General features: G+C 41.5%; 1 protein-coding gene across 1 annotated transcript in view; it reads left to right on the top strand.

Moving 5' to 3' along the window:
- Positions 1-22,052, top strand: part of TRAT1 (T cell receptor associated transmembrane adaptor 1) — a gene marked incomplete at both ends in the record, with an annotated part of 60,556 nt that overhangs the window by 1,801 nt on the left and 36,703 nt on the right. Inside the window, one exon of the mRNA XM_084626518.1 lies at positions 268-642. Within this exon, the coding sequence (XP_084482644.1) occupies positions 268-642 (375 nt within the window). The remainder of the gene's footprint in view (positions 1-267; positions 643-22,052) is intronic.

Here is a 22,052-nt window from a genome sequence, read left to right as displayed (position 1 = left end):
AAGCAAGCAAACATTGAGAAAGCAGTGCTCCTGCTGTGATATAATCAGGAATACTCATGTAACAGCCCCATGAGAGAACACACAGCCTTCTAATTAAGGCTATTTTTAATCTATCAAACAGCCAGATTAGTGCCTAATTACATTTGGAGGCAGATTAATTTTAAAGCAAGTGTGAAAATTTAGGACTAATTTGGAAGCAGTAGCTGAAGATCTGCGAGATAAGAAAGGAACATGGACTAATAGATTATTTGTGCTTTTATTTTACAGCCTATATCACAGTAAAGCAATATCCCGCCATAGCCTCTATTAAATATGGCACATCTGCACTTCTTGATTGTATATTTGACTTCCAGTTTCTATCAGAGGCTGAAATTGAAGTCAACTGGAATATTCAACTGCCGCTTTTTAATGATTCCGTGAAGAAAATAACTATGTCTTCAAAGATGTTGCCTTTAAACCAAAGTGCTTCGTTGTCAAGGGATGATGGAAAGTACAAGCTCACAGGCAATCTTCTAAAAGGTGTAGTCTTCTTAGAAGTGAAGAATCTTCAACCACGGGACGTTGGTCTGTACACCTGCAAGGTGGCACGCCTGATACCACCTCCGTATCTAGAAGGAAGTAGCAATGGAACTTACATCTGTGGTAGGATTTTGCTAAGCCTCATTTTGAAACTTTTCCTTGATGTTCAGCTAAATTGTGTTAGTCTTAAAGGTACAAGACCATACTTCAGTCACTATTAACATACCAGTATTGCCAACGGACACCAGGCTGTTATGTTCTACAGAGAGAAACTGTAGCATGAGAAACCATTTTATGATATTTGTTGGCAAATGGTGACTTCTTAAATAGCAACTACTGTCCCTACTTAAGTTTAAATGTAATGAGCCGTCTTTATCCTTAAATGCAGGCATTTTTTCCCCATAGTCTGGAAAAACAACCCCCCCACACACTTTAATACTAATGCAAAATGCTGCATCAACAGCTCTGGAGACTGAAATTCTAGGTTTATTCACAGAACTAGTATACTGTACCAGGGACATCACCAATTCACAAGTTTCCCCACTCTACCACGCATTACTGCTGTTTTGGTACAGTACTGCCCTCTAGTGACTAGCCTGCAGAATATAAGAACCTTACTGCTACTAAAGGACTTAGCACAAATTGAGTGCTATGTAAATATCACATCCTTAGTATTCCAGTTAAAAAGTTTCTCCTTTGGCCTAAGTCACGAAATTTGCATTTTGGAAACAACCCCATTTTCAAATGCCACACCTATGTGCTGTAGCAGATAACTGATGCTTTCAGACAAAGTCATAGGTTTATTTATACCATCTAGGGCTGAATGGTGTATTTATAAATGGTTATTCATTTCAGTAAAATATGGATTATATACTTGTCATAAATATAAAGGGAAGGGTAAACCCCTTTGAAATCCCTCCTGGCCAGGGGAAAACTCCTCTCACCTGTAAAGGGTTAAGAAGCTTAAGGTAACCTCGCTGGCACCTGACCAAAATGACCAATGAGGAGACAAGATACTTTCAAAAGCTAGGAGGAGGGAGAGAAACAAAGGGTCTGTGTGTCTGTCTATATTCTGTCTTTGCCGGGGATAGACCAGGAATGGAGTCTTAGAACTTTTAGTAAGTAATCTAGCTAGGTATGTGTTAGATTATGATTTCTTTAAATGGCTGAGAAAAGAATTGTGCTGAATAGAATAACTATTTCTGTCTGTGTATCTTTTTTGTAACTTAAGGTTTTGCCTAGAGAGATTCTCTATGTTTTGAATCTAATTACCCTGTAAGGTATCTACTATCCTGATTTTACAGAGGTGATTTCTTTACTTCTATTTACTCCTATTTCTATTAAAAGTCTTCTTGTACGAAAACTGAATGCTTTTTCATTGTTCTCAGATCCAAGGGTTTGGGTCTGTGGTCACCTATGCAAACTGGTGAGGCTTTCTATCCAACATTTCCCAGGAAATGGGGGGTGCAAGTGTTGGGAGGATTGTTCATTGTTCTTAAGATCCAAGGGTCTGGGTCTGTAGTCACCTAGGCAAATTGGTGAGGCTTTTTACCAAACCTTGTCCAGGAAGTGGGGTGCAAGGTTTTGGGAAGTATTTTTGGGGGGGCGGGGAAAGACGTTTCCAAACAGCTCTTCCCCAGTAACCAGTATTTGTTTGGTGGTGGTAGCGGCCAATCCAAGGACAAAGGGTGGAATATTTTGTACCTTGGGGAAGTTTTGACCTAAGCTGGTAAAGATAAGCTTAGGAAGTTTTTCATGCAGGTCCCCACATCTGTACCCTAGAGTTCAGAGTGGGGGAGGAACCTTGACAATACTATAGAACCACAAGATGCTCTTAAAGTTACACTATCAAAACCCACAATCTATGAACTATTGGCTTTGTGTCAGACATTAAATATTAAAATAATGTTCATGGTTTTTAAGATTAAAACTACAGTCCCAATGCAGTCACATATTTGCAGCTGGTTTCTAGTTTCTAGACCCTGTTTTTAGACAGGGAAACATTTTTGTATACTAACTTGCAAATGGCTTGACATTTTGTTTTCCAAAAGCCCTTTTGGAGTTCCTGTGTTTTGACTCTGCAAAAACAACAAAACATTTCTCTTAAAGTGTGTGTTGGGTTTTTGGTTTTTTTTTTTAAAGCCTACATTTTTATGAAAAGCTCAATGAAACCTGAGTGGAGAGTATTTGCTTCAGAACCAGGTTTTATTATAAATTGTAATATTTTATGCTTAGGAATAGAAGATACATTGCAAGATTCCTGCAAGCCATCAGAAACTAAATTTGTCATATGCTTGGGGACCCTGGCAGCCTGTACATTTGTGATCATCATGACTACCATAATTTATGTACAGGTAAGCACACCATTTAATGAGTAGATTTCTCAGAGTGACACAGCAGCATTTTGTTTACAGTGAGGTCGTGTTTGTACTCCGTTTTGACAGGACTACAAAACGATAACTGACTTGTCCAAGGTCATGGAGTGTAGCCATCAGGAAGGAGTATCTATTCGGACATGTCTAATGCACTCACCATTCAGGTATCTAGGTGTGCAGACAGGACCAGAGAATGGGCAATTCTTCACGTGAATCTTTCCCTTTTGAGATTTTAAAGAACTCTATTAGTTTACCAAAGACAATTTCATTCTTGAAAGCCTGCACTAAAATTGTGCAACATGTTCACAGCAAGCCACTGATTTTGGATTAAGAAAAGGAGTACTTGTGGCACCTTAGAGACTAACCAATTTATTTGAGCATAAGCTTTCGTGAGCTACAGCTCACTTCATCGGATGCTCATGCTGTAGCTCACGAAAGCTTATGCTCAAATAAATTGGTTAGTCTCTCAGATGCCACAAGTACTCCTTTTCTTTTTGTGAATACAGACTAACATGGCTGTTACTCTGAAACCTGATTTTGGATTAGCTTTCCAAAGATCTAGAGACCAAGTTATCATTTCAAGTCAAACTACCCTGCAGCACACTGGGGCTTTTCATGGTTTGGGCCCAAAACCAAGGTGAAATGCAGGGATTTGGGGTATACAAACCTGAACTCAAAGTAAACGCAACAGGAGAAAAACCTGCAATACAGCAGGGAACTAAATATGAAGCTCCACCTAGCTATCTTATTTGGCCCCCATTCCTGCAGTATTGAGGCTCTCACAATGTATTTATCCTCACAACGCCTCTGTGAGGTAGGGAAGTACTATTATCCCCATTGTACAGGTGGGGAATGGAGTCACAGAGAGGCTAAAGTCACTCCATGAGAGGTGTGACTGCAGCCTCTGTAGCCATACCAGAGCTAGTTTTAATCCAGCTAGCTTGGATACCAATAGCAGTGAAGCTGTGGCGGTGTGGACTAAAGCAGTGGTTCTCAAAGCCAGTTCGCCGCTTGTGCAGGGAAAGCCCCTGGCACGCTGGACCGGTTTGTTTACCTGCCGCGTCTGCAGGTTGGGCCGATCCCAGCTCCCACTGGCCGCAGTTGGCCGCTCCAGGCCAATAGGGCTCACGCCGCTCCCCGCAGCTCCCATTGGCCTGGAGCGGCAAACTGCGGCCAGTGGGAGCCAGGATCGGCCCAACCTGCGGACGCGGCAGGTAAACAAACCGGTCCGGCGTGCCAGGGGCTTTCCCTGCCCAAGCGGCAGACTGGCTTTGAGAATCACTGGACTAAAGCACAGGCTAGTCGCCACTGCCAGAGTACACAGCCAGGGTCCTGGGTGGGCTAGTACAGCTCATGCTGTAGACCATGCCACCACAGTTTCACTGCTCTTGGACTTGAACTAGCTCGCTTAAAGCTAGCTCAGGTATGTCTACATGTGCTGCAATCACTCCTCCAGCTGCAGCGTAGGGATACCCTTAGTGATTTGACCAAGGTCTCACAAGAAGTCTGGGGCATAAGAACAGAAACAAATAGCATACTACTACAACAAAAACTTCTCCTATGGAGTATAGCAAATAGGCTGAAGTAGGAAATAGAAATTCCACAAGAAAATTTTCTTGTCAAAAAACCAGATCCAAGCATCTCCAGTAAATTGCAATAACCTTCCAAACTTTGGAGGGTTTATTTGAACTGCAACATCAGACTGTGTTTCCCATTAGGAATTAGAAGCTGAAAGCCTTGTAGTTCCAGGTCCTTTTTCTTCTTTAGATCAGTCTATTGCCCTCATTGCGTTATTTCAGTCTGATTGTTCTTTGTTTATATCTTAAAGCATTTTAGGAGATTACTTTTTCTTTGAAGTTTATTACTTTGCCACCAGTAATTCCCAACGTTACCAGATATGATTAGAAAAAAACCCCACCCTGCACCTACAACCATTTGGGAGAGTAAATGTTTACTTAGTAACATTTTTAGTCTTTTGTACCAGATTACACTGGAAATATTTTCCCCGTTCATTGTGTCTACTGAGTTGCATATCAGCTTGAAAAGTTGTAATTACTGAAACAAAAAGATCTAGATGAAGAAAGGGGAAGAGGCTGCAGCTTTGATGATCATCCCAGAAATCAAAGTTCTGGTGTAAACTGCACAGGGACTAACAACAAACTCAGATCTGAATTACGTAGACAGTGTAGTCGTCCACTCTTCTGAACTCTAGCTAGAAATTAAAAATTAAGTTTCTCTCCTCTGGCAAGATAGCAACAACTGCAGGTAGTTCTGCTCTTTCCCCATCAGAGAAAATTAGTGTGTGTAAAGCAATTTTAAAGCCTCCAATCAAAGGCACTTTTGGTCAAGGACTGTCTCTTCACCTGTGTTTGGAAAGTGCCTAGCACATTATGACTGCTACTGCAATCCAAGTAATGGTTGCACTTTATATTAAGGGTAAATTTAATAAATAGTTTATAAAGCTTTAATGATAGATGTATAAGCATGTTACAGGCAAAAGTGTCTCATGCTTCTAGTCATCTAGAACACATTAAATGCTTCTAGAGGATGTTATGGATTATTATAAGCACCAGAAACACTGGACTTTTAATAAATAGCTAATCAATCAGCCCTTTGCTTACATATACAGATGTACTCCTAATAGTATTATCTATTATCATTTAGATCACACTGAGAACAAGCTCCTATAGACAGATTCAGCCTTGGAACCCATTCTTCCCTGACCCACCCCTTTTCGATATCAATATCAGGCAGTCTCTTTGTGCAAGCCTTCAGAAAGGCATGCTGGCAGGAATACTGTCATACAGCTTGTGTTTTACATTAGACACTGGGTATTTGGGTTTCATTTCAGCTGCTTTTGGGTACAGAACATGATTTACAAATCTGTGTAGCCTTAAATTGGCTTTGTTGTTGAGTAGGAGCGAAGTAGATCCTCTCTATATTACATTATGAAGGAGAAACTTACCAGTTTAATTGCAGGACTCCTTCAATCCCTAAGTCTCATAAAACCCAGCCATCTTACTCCACTCCTCACAGATTTAAGAATCATTGCCATAATGAAGTCTTATTACTAAATTTTTTTACATGCACTAAGTACATGAGAAATAAGTGACATTAAAATATACATGTCAAACAAGACGAACCAAGTACAGTCTGTGGTGCAGAATTCTCATTCACTACCTAAAGCACAGAATTTACTCACTCAGAGGAACTTCAGGACAGTGAGACTCAAGACTTCTATAATATGCTTTTATTTATATTTTCTGCTAGTGTTTTATATTTCATTCTGAGATGCATAGACTTATAGGCTTTAAGGCCAGAAGGGGCCATCGTGATTATCTACTCTGACTTCCTGCACATTACAGGCCACAGACTCTCACCCACCCACTCCTGTAATAGACCCATAACCTCTGGCTGAGTTAATGAAGTTCTCAAATCATGATCTGGAGACTTCAAGTTGTAGAGAATCCACCATTTACACTAGTTTAAGCCTACAAGTGACCCATGACCCAGGCTGCAGAGGAAGGTGAAAACCCTACAGGGTCTCTGCCAATCTGACCTGAGGAGTGGGGGATTCCTTTCTGATCCCAAATATGGCGATCAGTTAGACCACGAGCTTGTGGGCAAGTCCCACCAGCCAGACACCTGGGCAATAATTCTCTGTAGAAACACAGAGCCCTCCCCATCTAGTGTCCCATCACCAGCCATTGGCAATATTCAGTGCTAGCAGTAAAAGATCAGCTACATGCCATTGTAGGCAGTCCCATCATACCATCCCCTCCATAAGCCAATTAGTTTCTTTGCCCTCACTGCTCCCCTTGGAAGGCTGTTTCAGAAATTCACTTCTCTGATTGTTAGAAACCTTCATGTAATTTCAAGCCTAAACTTGTCGATGGCCAGTTTATAGCTGTTTGTTCTTGTATCCACGCGGTTACTTTACCAGGGAAGGAGTGGAGTTATTTAAGTTTGTATCCCTCTGATGTATTTATAGAGAGCAATCATATCTCTCCTCAGCCTTCTTTTAGTTAGGCTAAACAAGCCAAACCCTGAGTCTCCTCTCAGAAGGTAGGTTTTGCATTCCTTGGATCATGTTAATAGCTGTTCTCTGCATCTGTTCCAATTTGAATTCATCTGTCTTAAATATGGGAGACCAGAATTGCAGACAGTATTCCAGATGCAGTCTCACCAGTGCCTCATATAAGGGCACTAACACTTCTGTCTCTACTGGAAATACCTTGCTGATGCATCCTAGGACATCACATTGGCGACTCAGTCATCCTGTGATCAATCAATACACCCAGGTCTTTCTCCTCCTCAGTCTCTGCTGACTGATAAGTCACCAATTTATAGCAAAATAGACTTAGGCTTGTCTCTAAGTGCATGACCTTGCACTTTGCATTATTAAATTTCATCCCAATTCTATTACTCCAGTTTTCAAAGTCATCCAGATCATCTTGTGGGATATTCCGGTCCACCTCCATATTGGCAATACCTCCCAACTTTGTGTCATCCACAGATTTTATTAGCACACTCCCACTTTTTATGCCAGGGTCATTAATAAGAATGTTAAATAAAATTGGTCTCAAGACCAGTCTGTGAAGATCTCCACTAGTAATATCCCTCCAGCCTGACAGTTCACTTTTCAGTATGATCCATTGTAGTCTCCCCTTTAATCAGTTCCTTAACCACCTTTCAATTCTCATATTAATCCCCATCTTCTCCAATTTAACTAATAATTTTCCATGTGGAACTGTATGAAGTGCCTTACTGAAATCCAGGTAGATTAGATTTACTGCACATCCTTCGCCTAAAAAAACCAAACCAAACAAACAAAAACCCCCCAGCTTCTCAAACAAGATCAGGCAAGATCTCATGATCTACCTTTTGTAAAACCATATTGTATTTTATCCCAATTAACATTTACCTCTATGTCCTTAACTATTTTCTCTTTCAAAATTTGTTCCAAGACCTTGCATACTGTCAAGGTTCCTTCCCCACTCTGAACTCTAGGATACATGAAAACCCCCTAAGCTTATTTTTACCAGCTTAGGTTAAAACTTCCCCAAGGTACAAACTATTTTACCTTTTGCCCTTGGACTTTTTTGCTGCCACAACTAAGCCTCTAACAAATATATATAACAGGGAAAGACCCCGCTTGGAAATGTTTTTCCCCCCAAAATCCTTCCAAACTCTACACCCCCTTTCCTGGGGAAGGCTTGATAAAAATCCTCACCAATTTGCATAGGTGAACACAGACCCAAACCCTTGGATCTCAAGAACAATGAAAAAAGCAATCAGGTTCTTAAAAGAAGAATTTTAAGAGAAGAAAAAGTAAAAGAATCATCTCTGTAAAATCAGGATGGTAAATACCTTACAGGGTAATCAGATTCAAAACCTAGAGAATCCCTCTAGGCAAAACCTTAAGTTACAAAAAGACACAAAAACAGGAATATACATTCCATTCAGCACAGCTTATTTTCTCAGCCATTTAAACAAAACAGAATCTAACGCATATCTAGCTAGATTTACTAAGTTTTAAGACTCCATTCCTTTCTGTTCCCGGCAAAAGCATCACACAGACAGAGAGCGCCTTTGTTTCTCCACCCCTCCAGCTTTGAAAATATCTTGTCTCCTCATTGGTCATTTTGGTCAGGTGCCAGCGAGGTTATCTTAGCTTCTTAACCCTTTACAGGTGAAAGGGTTTTTCCTCTGGTCAGGAGGCATTTTAAAGGTGTTTACCCTTCCCTTTATATTTATGACACATACAATTGAGGTCAAACTTACAGGCCTGGATCACTTCCCCCACCTGCCCTTTCTAAAAATAACAACATTAGCAATTCTCCATTCATAGGGTACGACCCCTGAGCTTACAGATTCATTAAAAATCCTTGCTATTGGGCTTGCAATTTCGTGTGCCACTTCCTTGAATATTCTTGGATGGAGATTATCTGGGCCCCCGATTTAGACACATTAAGGCAAATCTGAGTTCCATCTTGAATGTGATAATTTCTACTTCCATATCTTTGTTCCCATTAAACACCCTGCCACTACCCCTCAGCTCTTCATTTGCCTTATTAAAAACTGAGGTAAAGTATTTGTTTAGGTGTTGGGCAACGTCTAGATTATCTTTAATTTCCACCCCATTTTCAGTGTTTAGCATCCCACTTCTTTCCTTGTTTTCTTTTTATCTATATGGCTATAGGACCTCCTACTATTGGTTTTACTTTCGTATGCAAGGTCCAACTCTGCTTGGCTTTTGGCAGTTCTCACTTTGTCCCTACACTTTTTGACCTCCAAGAGGTAGCTTTTCTTGCTGAGCCAGCCCATCTTCCATTCCTCACATTTCATTCTGCTTTCTCTTAATACAACAGTGTGAGATACTGTTCAGCTTGGTCTGCCACCCTTCCCTATGCGTTTTTCCCCATGCTTGGGATGGAGGCTTCAGATACTTTAAGTCAAAGTTTCAGAAACTAATTCCAAGCCTCCGCCACATTCAGATCCTTGAGTTCTTCAGTCCAGTCCACTTCCCTAGCTCATGATCACTCGAACCAAGGTTGCTCCTGTGACCAGTTGTTCTAGGAGGTCCTCGCTACTCACCAATACCAAATCTAAAATGGCATCACCTTTTGTTGGTTCATTGATTGAGTGAAGAAATCTGTTGGCTATCACACCCAGGAAAACCTGGGCCCTACCATTATTAGTAGCGCTTGTCCTCCAATCTATAGCTGTGAAATTAAAAAGTCTTCTATAATCGCACAATTCTGAGTACTAGTTTTTTCATTACAAACATTAAAGACGTCTCTATCCACATCTGAATCGGATTCTGGCGGTCTGTAGAATACCCCAAGCAGTACCCACAGGGAACCTCTAGTAGCTTTCTTCCCCAAAGTGATTTTGACCCAGACTCTTTTATCCATCTATCACTCCCCGCCCTTTTGTTGTATTCATCTCACTTTGTTAACAATTGTGATTAAAATCAAGATAGAGGATGTATGTGGATGGATGCTTGGTGTAGATAATAACTGAAGGATCAGGGAGGTGCCAGCCTAAGAATCCAGTGTCCACCGGCTGAAGAAGGTGTCAAGTGGAAATAACCAGAGGATCCCCGGAGGGCAGACTGGAATCCACCTAACAGCCTCAAGAATGGGAGAACCAAAGAACAAGCACGGAGCCATCAGGAATGTGCCATCTGCTGATTGCTTCATCATGCTGTTGCTGAATCAATTCCCATAGACTGGCATAGGAAGAAATTCCTATAAAAATGGACTCTAGAAAGTGGGAACTTTGGGGTCTGATTCTGCAAACCAACTTCCAGGAGCATCAGATGAGCGTCTGACAAGGCCCTGCTCCCTCCTCATGTCCAGGCCATCTGGCCAGTGGATAGGCATGAGCAACTCTAAGGCTGGTAACTATGATAACAACCTTGCAGAACCTGTGTGTGTGTGTGTGTGTGTGTGTGTGTGTGTGTGAGAATGTGTGAATAAATATGAAATTGAATGGAATGTTATAGCTATAACTAACTACTTACTATGAGTCTTTCTGTATTCACAATAAATGTGGCATTTTGCCTTTTCCCCTTTAATAAGATCCTGCTGGTTTTTATTTTATTGGTATAATGCATTGCTGTATCTTTTCTTACTTGATTTTCCTCCCACTCAATGATAGAATCAGTTGTGGAGATTACTGAGTGCCTCCCGGGTGTCTCCCCCAAAATTCCCGTTTTAAAGCTCTTTTAATCAATTATGTCAACCTCCACTCCAGACGCCTATTTCCCTCCCTATGCAGATGGAGTCCATTCCATACAAACAGTCCCCTCCCCATGAATGCCTCCCAATGTCAAACATCCCAAATCCCTCCTTATAGCACCACTGCCTGAGCCATATGTTGATCATCAGACCTTCATTCTCCTCCTCTAGGGATGGGTAGAATCCCACTGAGGATCACCTGAGCCTCCATTTCCTTAAGTGTCTTCCCCAGCCTGACAGTCTCCCTTGATACGTTCTAGTCAGAATCTAGCATTATCATTTGTCCCACATGAAGGACAATCAGTGGATTCTTTCCTGCTCTTATTAGGGTCCTCTTCAGCCTCAGGTCCATATCCCTATCTTAGCTTATGGCAGACATCACGCCCTTCTGCTCTCTGGATCAGCTCTAGGGACAGGCCTGTCGTTCCTAGTAGGGAGTCACCAATAACTTAGACTTACCTTTTCTCAGTGATGGTGTGATTCTCCAACCTTCCTTCTGTTCTTTCTGGCTTCAAGTCATCTTGTTTTTTAATTCTCCCTTTCAATCTTCCAAGAGTTATTCTGAATCCTCCTGGGGCTCTGAACTCTGCATATCTCCGTTGGCTCTTCCTCTCTTACAGGACTAGCTGTTCTCTTTTTCCTGGCCCTTCCACCTTCAGTTACTGCCTGCTGGTCCTCTTCTTCATTTTCCAACTCAGCAAAGCTATTCCTGAGCTCTATTTCTCCTTCACTAGCTGGTCTTTTCCTCTGCTTGGTTCTCATCATATGCTTCCACTAGCCACTTTCCTCACCCAGCAATCTCCCCTCAGAGTTCTTCTGTCCAGCTTGCATCTGCCAGTCTTGACTTTTCCCTTCAGCGCTTCTCACCTTCCCTCATCTGCTTGAATCCCCTTCAAAATTCAACCATACTTTCCACCTGTGTCTCCAAGCCTCGGATCTTTTCTTCCATCAGCTCTATCAGGTGGTACTCCATACAAAGCTCTTTTCAGGTACCCACTCCAGGATCATGTACAACAACCCACAGCTTCTACATCCAGTCATCTTCATTGCTTCTTCCATTCCTTGGGTCACTACCACTGACGACTATCATGGCCTTCCTGCCTAACCTCCTGTCAAGGAAAACAAAAACCAAAAACTCCACATATGCCCCTCCCCAAACTCCCTGTACAAATACTCCCATTTACAGTTCTGTTTGCTGGCTCTTGTGCTGCTGGCTACTGTTTGGCTGCCTTTATAGGACCCATAATCAGGGAAAACCCATCCCTATCAGGATTCTGCTTCTCTGACAGCACATTGCCCCATGCCACCCTTTACAAACTGAAGAGGAAACACACACCCACAGCCTAAGGAACATTAATATCCAGTGTGAAACCCAACTACAGACAGACATTTTTGATAAATGGAGTACCAAGTTCCACTTGAAACATTATTACCTAATAGATCAATTTTAAGTCAGAAGTACAGATGTTTTTATGGCCTCTCCATTCAGAATAATGGGTCTCTAGTCACAGAGGCTTCATAATTTGAATAGAGGGCATCTTTTAGATTGACCATATGATTTATAAATCTTGCATCATGAGTTGAGAATCATTATGTAAATCAGAAATGTTTCTTGAAGTGAAAAGTGCTGTTGCTTTGATGAATGAAATCTGTATGTTCTTTGGAGAAATGATTTAAATTCATAATCCCAGCACATACTTTCATGGGAATAACATTATGCTAATGAAGCCTATTATCGATTTGTAATCCTACCTAATTAAATTTGAGCAATGGCTTGTCGCGTAAAGACATATGTAGTTTAATTTCCTGTGTGACTCACTGTCATGCCATGGCCTATAAAGGATCACACACAGTCTATGTCAACATGTAAACAAGAAAAACTCCCACCTGACAATTGCCCCTGATTGTGAAAGATCATGTGTCTTCTATTTTAAGCTCAAAGTAACACTTGGTATTATCTGATGGTTTATTTTTGTCAGACTATTGACATCAGAGATGTTGAGTCTTGCATGGGGTGCTATGGGGCCCGATCAGCTTCATAAGGGGTTGAAGAAATGAATCAGATATTATTACAAATGGCTACTTTTCCTTTTGTCTTTCACCTAGTGTAAGGTATTTTAAAGACCTGCAGTGCATTTTCCCTGGCAGATGGAAAGATATGAAGAAAATAACTAGCATTGATGGGGATGTTGTGTGTGACTGGTGAAGTTATAACTAACTACAGTAGAATCCACATTAAATCCTCACTACTTACCCCTCCTCTTCTGAGCTGCTAGTCTCTCCTGCACTGTTGCTTCTGAATTATCTGATAACACAACCATTTCAAATGACCCAAGCAGTGTCAATGATTAGTATCATACTGTGTTATTGTTTTGATTTATTTTGGTGTCTATAGTTGTGTTTGTGTTTTGAAGCAGCAGCAGCTTCTCCATAATTAAAGTTTCATCTAGCTTCCATTTTATAGACCTCTTTTAGCACTCTGAGAACTTTGGCTTGAAATGTGTTCTTGACCTGAAAATTGCCATATTGATCCTGAAAACAGAGAAGGAATTTGCAAAATTTGAAGAAAATTCAACTGTATTTGAAAAAAGAAAAGGAGAACTTGTGGCACCTTAGAGACTAACAAATTTATTTGAGCATAAGCTTTCGTGAGCTACAGCTCACTTCATCAGATGCATTCAGTGGAAAATACAGTGGGGAGATTTATATACACAGAGAACATGAAACAATGGGTGTTACCATACACACTGTAACGAGAGTGATCAGGTAAGGTGAGCGATTACCAGCAGGAGAGTGGGGAGAAAAAAACCTTTTGTAGCGATAATCAAGGTGGGCCATTTCCAGCAGTTGACAAGAATGTGTGAGGAACAGCTGGGGGGGAGCACGTGGGGGGAGGAATAAACATGGGGAAATAGTTTTACTTTGTGTAATGACCCATCCACTCCCAGTCTTTAGTCAAGCCTAAGTTAATTGTATCCAGTTTGCAAATTAATTCCAATTCAGCAGTCTCTCAATTCAGTCTGTTTTGAAGTTTTTTTTTGTTGAAGAATTGCGACTTTTAGGTCTGTAATCGAGTGACCAAAGAGATTGAAGTGTTCTCCAACTGGTTTTTGAATGTTATAATTCTTGACGTCTGATTTGTGTCCATTTATTCTTTTACGTAGAGACTGTCCAGTTTGGCCAATGTACATGGCCGAGGGGCATTGCTGGCACATGATGGCATATATCACATTGGTAGATGCGCAGGTGAACGAGCCTCTGATAGTGTGGCTGATGTGATTAGGCCCTATGATGGTGTCCCCTGAATAGATATGTGGACACAGTTGGCAATGGGCTTTGTTGCAAGGATAGATTCCCGGGTTAGTGGTTCTGTTGTGTGGTTGCTGGTGAGTATTTGCTTCAGGTTGGGGGGCTGTCTGTAAGCAAGGACTGGCCTGTCTCCCAAGATCTGTGAGAGTGAAGGGTCATCCTTCAGGATAGGTTGTAGATCCTTGATGCGCTGGAGAGGTTTTAGTTGGGGGCTGAAGGTGATGGCTAGTGGTGTTCTGTTATTTTCTTTGTTGGGCCTGTCCTGTAGTAGGTAACTTCTGGGTACTCTTCTGACTCTGTCAATCTGTTTCTTCACTTCAGCAGGTGGGTATTGTAGTTGTAAGAACACTTGATGGAGATCTTGTAGGTGTTTGTCTCTGTCTGAAGGGTTGGAGCAAATGCGGTTGTATCGTAGAGCTTGGCTGTAGACAATGGATCATGTGGTGTGGTCTGGATGAAGGCTGGAGGCATGTAGGTAGGCATAGCGGTCAGTAGATTTCCGGTATAGGGTGGTGTTTATGTGACCATCGTTTATTAGCACTGCAGTGTCCAGGAAGTGGATCTCTTGTGTGGACTGGTCCAGGCTGAGGTTGATGGTGGGATGGAAATTGTTGAAATCATGGTGGAATTCCTCAAGGGCTTTTTTTCCATGGGTCCAGATTATGAAGATGTCATCAATGTAGCGCAAGTAGAGTAGGGGCATTAGGGGACGAAAGCTGAGGAAGCGTTGTTTTAAGTCAGCCATAGAAGTGTTGGCATACTGTGTGGCCATAGCAGTGCCGCTAATGTGAAGGTATACACATTGTCCCCAAATGTGAAATAGTTATGGGTGAGGACAAAGTCACAAAGTTCAGCCACCAGGTTTGCTGTGACATTATTGGGCGTACTGTTCCTGATGGCTTGTGGTCCATCTTTGTGTGGAATGTTGGTGTAGAGGGCTTCTACATCCATAGTGGCTAGGATGCTACTCTGAAAACTGTATTTGAGTTACAAATTATTAAGAGTGGCTTTGATTTGAAGTTTTAGCTATTGTCTAATGTTTCTCTCTTCCTCAAAAATTGCATTTTATTGTTCCTTCACACTTTCACACAGGTAAGTCTCCATGAAAGCTTGTTCACAGGCTATATCTGAAGAACTTAGATTACTTTTAAGCAAAGCAGTGTGGCTGAGGACAATTTTGACATTAGGGTGGGCAGGATTGTCAATGGGGGATTTTTGCCGTGGACTTGAGTGGGAGTAGAATTAGGTGAAATGGATTTGTTCCAGGAAGCTCATTATCTTTACCACTAGAGGTGATAAAGCAACACTGACAAATTAAGAAGTCAGAATAGAAGTCAACTCTTATGTGTATAAGATGTGCCTGTGCATCTTTAACAGATTACGCACTAACTGTTTACGTAATACATCTTAATGCTTTCTTTTCAGGTTAGAAGAAAATCTACCTGCACAAGTTCTCCTTCACTGCCAAGCAGAGACTCTATGGTATACGTGGATATGAATTTTGCAAAACAAAGCACTAACAGCGAAGAGTGAAAACTATGGAGCTAGAAATATTGGAAAGTGGCTATCCCAGCCTTGGTTGAAATAAAAAAAAAAACTCTAGAATGATTGGATTTTTAAATCATAAAGCATGATGGGTGTAGAGCACTATAATGCTATTCTTAAGTATAGTTTGGCAGGATTTTGGTTTGTTTTTAAACATTGTAGAACCAGAATTTGTTATTGTAGCATGTAGTTCAGGCCCTTAGTCAGCAAAGTATTTAAGCATTCACCTGAGGTTAAGCAAGTGCTTACATCCCATGGAGCTCAATGATTAGCTATTGTTAGCTGCACATTATCTTAATTATTTTTTATGGTTTCTCTTACCACTTGTGTGTTGTATTTTAGCCTTTACAAGAAGCCAATCTTTTTGTGGCTGTCCAAATAGGGGTTGCAGCAACTTAACAGTTCTTTTGGTTTGTTTTTAAAAGCAATCTTGATAAACCCCTGCATTATGAAGAATTCTGACTAACTAGTGAACACAGTAAAGGAGCCCATCCATCTTGATGGAAGAGCAAGGCCCTAACCAGCTGCATGTCTTAGTGGTTCTGAGTCAGTTTTCACAGCAGTAGAATTTTTTAAGTCATGTTCTGGCCAAGTTCTAGTTGGGTTGTTTGTTTTCAGCATGCCTACAATCCCTTGCACTTTCAACTAGATAGATACAATATTCTTCTTAGCTTCCAATGTTGCTCAGTGTTGCTTTGAGCTGTGAAACCATTACTGCTTGCAAAGATACCTGCATTTCAGAGGTGGGAGTAATAATGACTGTATGTGGGGGTGAAAATAATTCAATCAGGAAAGTTTCTACTCTTAAATGGAAGGGTCATTAGAAAATCATGAAATCCCATTTTTTCCCCCTTCACATTAGGAGAACACATAGGATCGCTGAGCATTAGAAATGAAAGCCAGTTCCTACAGTACATCCCTATCACTGTCATATTAACCAGAGATAGCAAATGTAACTAGGAAGTAGAACATTTGGATTAACTAAATTCATAGGCACAGGAAGTAGGGGTGCAGCAGCACCCCCAGGTTTTAAGCAGGGCCACTGGCCCTGTGCCCAGGGCTCCACTCCCTGGCTCAGGGGCTGGTTCTGCACCCAGGGCCTTGATCTCAGCCCTCTGCCTCCCTGGCCCTGTGCCTGGGGCTCAAGTCTGGGCTAGCGAGCCTGCACTCCGATCCCCAACCCAGCACCCAGGGCTCTGCTCCTGGGGCCCCAGCCACTGTCCTGGCTCTGCACGTGGAGACCCAGCTGCCGGCCCCTGCCCAGAGCTCTGCTCTTGGCCCCACCCCCACCTGTGGCCATAGCCTTGGGCCCCTTACCCCTGTTCGGGTCCCCCCCTCCCAGACACAGCCCTGCTCCCAGCCTCAGCTTGGGGTGGCCGGGGGGCAGTGTGGGCAGCCATAAGGGGGGTTGGCTTTCAGCACTCCCAATACTAAAAGTGTTTCAGCACCACTCACTAAATCCATTCTATTTCATATTCCGTGTGCACACTAAATTGTCTGTAAAAGTTTTAGTTATCGTCCCCTACTGAATACAATTTGTATTTTTAAAACAGTGTCAACAGAAAGAAAAACATGCACAAAACTTAAAAAATAAAACTCAGTCTCTGAAGAACAGAAGGTATCAAGAGGAGACATGTTGGAGCCATATGAAATATGGTTCATCTGGTTGAGAGATGAGGTGGGAAGAGCTCTACAAGAGGACAGTTCATCTCTTTTCCTACTTGGTGGTACTCAACTACCTGTCCCTCCCTGGAAAGGCTTGAAGTAAGGAAATTGTCTTGAAATAAGAAGAGCGAGAGGAGACTTGAGCCACATGAATCCTTTAAATACACATATTTAAAGAGTTCACACAGCTGTCCAAAGTGGAGCCGAGTGGGAAACGATTAAAAAAATTCCATCCTAATCAGGACCAAAAGTGAAAAAACTAAGTTTTCATGAACGAATAATCAAAAAAAAAAAAAAAAGTCAACCAAAACATGTCAGTAATTTCGGTTGACTTTTTGTAGAAAAAAACCCCACTAAAATTTGAAACAAAACCTTTTTGCACAAAACTCAAAAACTTATTTCCAAAGTGTCAAAATAAGACACTTAATTTTGAAACTTATTTTTTTAAATCAGGAGATTCATTAAAACAGACCCTTTCTAGTAAACACTCTTTTGTTTGAAAATGCTGATTTGTCAAAACAAAGACATTTAATCTGAAAACTCCCAATCAGTTCCCGTTCAAACTACCTAATGGCCATGATTCAAACCAACTAGAGGACACATACAGAACACACATCTGGACCAAAGTTTCCCTTCCAAGAGAATCATTAGAAAAATGAAGGGGCCTGTCCTGCTTAATTAAACAGAACAAAAAAAATTTGCTATAGAGCAGTTTTCCCCCGCAAAGAGTAAGGGATGAGAATCAGGTGAATCAACCGTTTCTTTCATTCTTAAATCACACCCAGAATGTCCAAGCACTTGCCAGAAAGGGCCTGGTCAGTGATTGGATAGATCATCTGCTCTTTAGCCCAGGGTTTACCCAGGCCTGTCTTCATTATAGCCATAATTTTCTTTAATGACACTTTTATTTATTTCTTCAAATCCAAAGTGCTTGTTAGTGAGGTGGTGGAATCTCCTTCCTTAGAAGTTTAAGGTCAGGCTTGACAAAGCCCTGGCTGGAATGATTTAGTTGGGGATTGGTCCTGCTTTGAGCAGGGGGTTGGACTAGATGACCTCCTGAGGTCCCTTCCAACCCTGATATTCTATGATTCTATGTTAAAGGTTTCAGACTGATAGCCTTTCACTTGGCTAGGTGAAACAAAGAGCAGCAGTACAAGGCTCTGCTTAGGGCTCTGCAAATGTCACTCATCGCTGCCTGTCAAGATCACATAAGGGTAAGCAGCACTTGGTTCTTCATGCCCACTCTTATAGAGCAATACTTTGGTCATTATCCAAATGCTACTGCTAAGAACAATGATACTGCTGTGGTAGGGCAATTACTGAAGTGTTTTTAAGAGCATTTAGTGCTTAGGTTGTCTGTGCTAACTGCAAATGAGGCGGCCATTAGTGGTTGGGTTTGTTTGTGTGGGAGGAAGCATACCTGATCCATTAGACTTGATCTCAGTCGAATTCCATTTTTCATAGGAACCTAACAGCCCTCAAAAAAGAGGACAATGTTCATTCACTCTCAGCCTAAGCCATGTGAGGTGAAAGACTATTTGTATCCCACTACCAATCCCCCTGAGCCATCCAGGCCCTCTACAATATTTCTTTTAATCTGGTTACCACAAGCCAATAACCTTTCCGGATAGACGCTACCAGTACCTTCTCTAATACTTCACCTACATGCAGTCAGGCAGTTCCTTAAATCTTTTATTCTAGCCCTGTGTAACTAGCATGAGAATCACTTGCTTTTCTCAGCATTATCGCAGTTGTCTTCTTCCTGCCTCTCCTAGTTTAAACAGATTTCTCTCTTCTCCAAGGGTTAATTCACTTGTGCTATTCTCTCACTACTGCCTTTTCTTAAAAGAAGCAAGAGTAAGATTTGAAAGGCCCCAGTAAGCTTATGCATAAGTATTAATTGGGATTCTGTTCCCATGGAGACAGATATCAAGATGCTCAGGAGGAGACAAAATTACCAGGACAATATATCCCCAGCCACATGCTGCTTTTAGTATCTAAAGGATAGTTCAGCCATGTTACGTGGAAGAAAGTTAGCTGGACAACTAATTTGTACAGAAAAGTGTTAAACAGAGACATCAGTCTCACTTATTGCTAACGGCTCCAAAATGCATTATAAAAATGGGAGGTCAAATTAAGATTAAAGAGCAACAGATTTGTAGAGGTTACTATAAATCTCATCAACTAAGAGAATAATAGAGCTTTAAATTGACTTAGCAGGAGGTTAGGCACATGAGGTTAAGAATTAGGTCATCAAGGATTCTATGATGTTGCTAATAAGGGACTGATATCAATGAAGGTGAATAACCTTTGCTCATATCCTTTGCATTTATCTTCTTAACTATTATCTTAATCCTCACTATGTAGCACAAAGCCCAGCATTGCAAATCCTCGCTCAGCTTTTGGAATATTATTTTCACCAAATGAAAATCTTTAAAGCAGTTGTCTGTCATACTCAGTGGTAACAGTGCTTCATTCTCCAACACCCACGGCTTTCCCCATCAGCCAATTAGCTGTTCCAATTACATTCTTCATCAGCAGAAACCCCTTCATGCTGTATAGAGAGTTTACCATGTAACAAACTTCAAGAAAGGCAACAGGGCTCGCAGAGTCGGATTACACTGGATTACATTGCTGGCTCTGCCACCGATTCCCTGCATGATCCGGGTAGAGTCACTTAACGTCTCTGGAAAATGAGAACAATGATATTTATGCCATTGTAGCTACTGGGGTGTTGTGAACTTTTACTTGTGTACAATGCTTAGAGATCATGGCATGGAACAAGAGTGTTTATTACCTAAAGAACCGACTTTCATCCTTGCTTGTTTTTCCCAACTCCTTGTTCACTTCAGGTCCTCTTATCTGCATCTCATCTTTTTTAAATTCCTCTGTCCTTAAAATTTTGACCATTCAATTGTATTTATTTTTACTCCCTCTATTACTGTCCCCTCCTCCATCTCTTTCCAATTTTCCATTATCTTCACTTACTGTTTTCCTTGCCATCTTACCTTCAGGATGCTCTTTCCTCTTCAGTCCTTTATCCTGCATTCCCCCCCCCCCCCTTCCCATAGCCATTCTCCAGAAAATAAGCTTATGTCTATAAAAAAAAGGAGGGAAGGTATTTTATTTTCCTTCTCCCCAGGCTGTCTTGCTAAAAAATAGCTTGTTTTTAGTACAGTACCAACTAGAGGTCCCAAGTGACACGGGGGGGCGGGGAGGGGTAATATTTCCCCATTCAAAGGAATTTAGGCACCTAATTGGAATAGTTGCTTAAGTAGCTCTGAGCTTGTGGGCCGAAGTGACTTGCCTATGGTCACACAGGAAGTGTGTGGCAAAGCCCAGAATTGATCACTAACCTCAGTCCCATTCTGGTGTCTTAACCACAAATGATCCTACCAAAAATGTTAAAAGGTTAGCGCACAGCAACCATAGCACTGCGGATGATCTGCTCTTGACCCTAATGAAGTTTCTGGTTGTTTCACCTTATGTCCGCTGCACATCTCAGTACAAACTTGGCCAGGGTTGTGCTCTGAGCACAAGCAGAGCAGCTGCTACCCGTGTAAGAAAATTGGTTTCTACATGGTTGTATATTTAAAAACAGAAAGAATAGCTTTTTTTGCAACTATTTTTGTTACTCTTGGACTCCTGATTCTTAAATAAGCACAAGAAAGTTAGCTTGGAAGATTATGCATGGAAATAGTACCAATAGTGACAACGTAATGTACTTCAGCAGAGAGGAATTGGAAGATGTGCAGTTACAAATGATCTTTCCCTTCTTTTATCAGACACAGGAAGCAGGTGGTTTCCATCTCAATGATGGAGAGGCAACAGGCTGCTGCACAGGTTGTAGGGGATCAGCAAAAGAAATGGAGAGGACAGCATTATACGAACCACTCAGTGCCATTCAGAGTGCAGATTTGTCCTCTGCAGCAACAGCAGGAAGCAGACTGTAATGCAGAGCAGATTGCTTCTGATTGGGTGGTTGAGATGAAGCTGACTTCTGAGTGGTTGAACCATGTTCCCACATAGAAAACTTGCACTTGGGAACACCAGAGAGCAGACACCAGAGTTTGCCCCCCACCCCCTGCTTCCAGTTTGTAGCAAGGAGAAGACTGCCAAATGCCAATCCAGCTATTGGAGCCCATGAATTCTCTTAGATTAATCGGTGCAAGAATTCAGGCTCCAAAAAAAATTTAGGAGGAGACAACAGCAGGTTAGTGATCAGCAGCAATCCAGGGTTTTTTTGTTTGTTTGTTTTGGGGTGGGTTAAAGGAGGCAGGCTTTACTTTGAAGGCATGCTTTTCTTCATTCACAGCTGTTCAAAAAGGTAAGGGAAATGGGAGGGGGGAGAAGAGGAGAAATCAGGAAAACTAAAATCATCACAACCAGGAAAGCATGCATTGCCTCACCATTAGTGTAACATCCAAGCATTCCCACTAAGGTATGTTCCCCAGGTCTCTTCTATGAGCTAACAAAAATTATTCATTTCAAGTACAATTGATTCATAAAGAAGTCACAAAGTTCCCAAATTTAAAACAGAAACGTAAAATCAGATGTTCAGATACAGCCAGTCATCACAATCATGAGTCATCAGTTGCATAAAAAGTATTTGGGGTCCTGCTTTCATGAAACGCTAGCCGTCATCTATAGTTCAACAGTTCACCACTCAATAGTTCCATCCTCTTCCAAAAAAAGAAAAAAAAACCCACACAAGAGTACAGAGCAGCTCACTAATCTACCATTTACCGCACTACCTATTTTGAAAGTGGAATCTAGGCTGCAAGACCACCTCAGGATATAAAGGAGAGCAACCTAGGCAACAGCAAGATAAATATAGTTATGCTTTCACTTCTCCACCACACCTTTAAAAATTATGACATCATTGTTTAGAGAA

This window comes from Lepidochelys olivacea (genome assembly GCF_965140295.1).
Source record: "Lepidochelys olivacea isolate rLepOli2 genome assembly, chromosome: 1".
In the NCBI taxonomy this organism is placed as follows: Eukaryota; Metazoa; Chordata; order Testudines; family Cheloniidae; genus Lepidochelys; species Lepidochelys olivacea.
The sequence above is the reverse complement of the archived record's forward strand: the minus strand, read 5'-3'. Positions and strand labels throughout refer to the sequence as shown.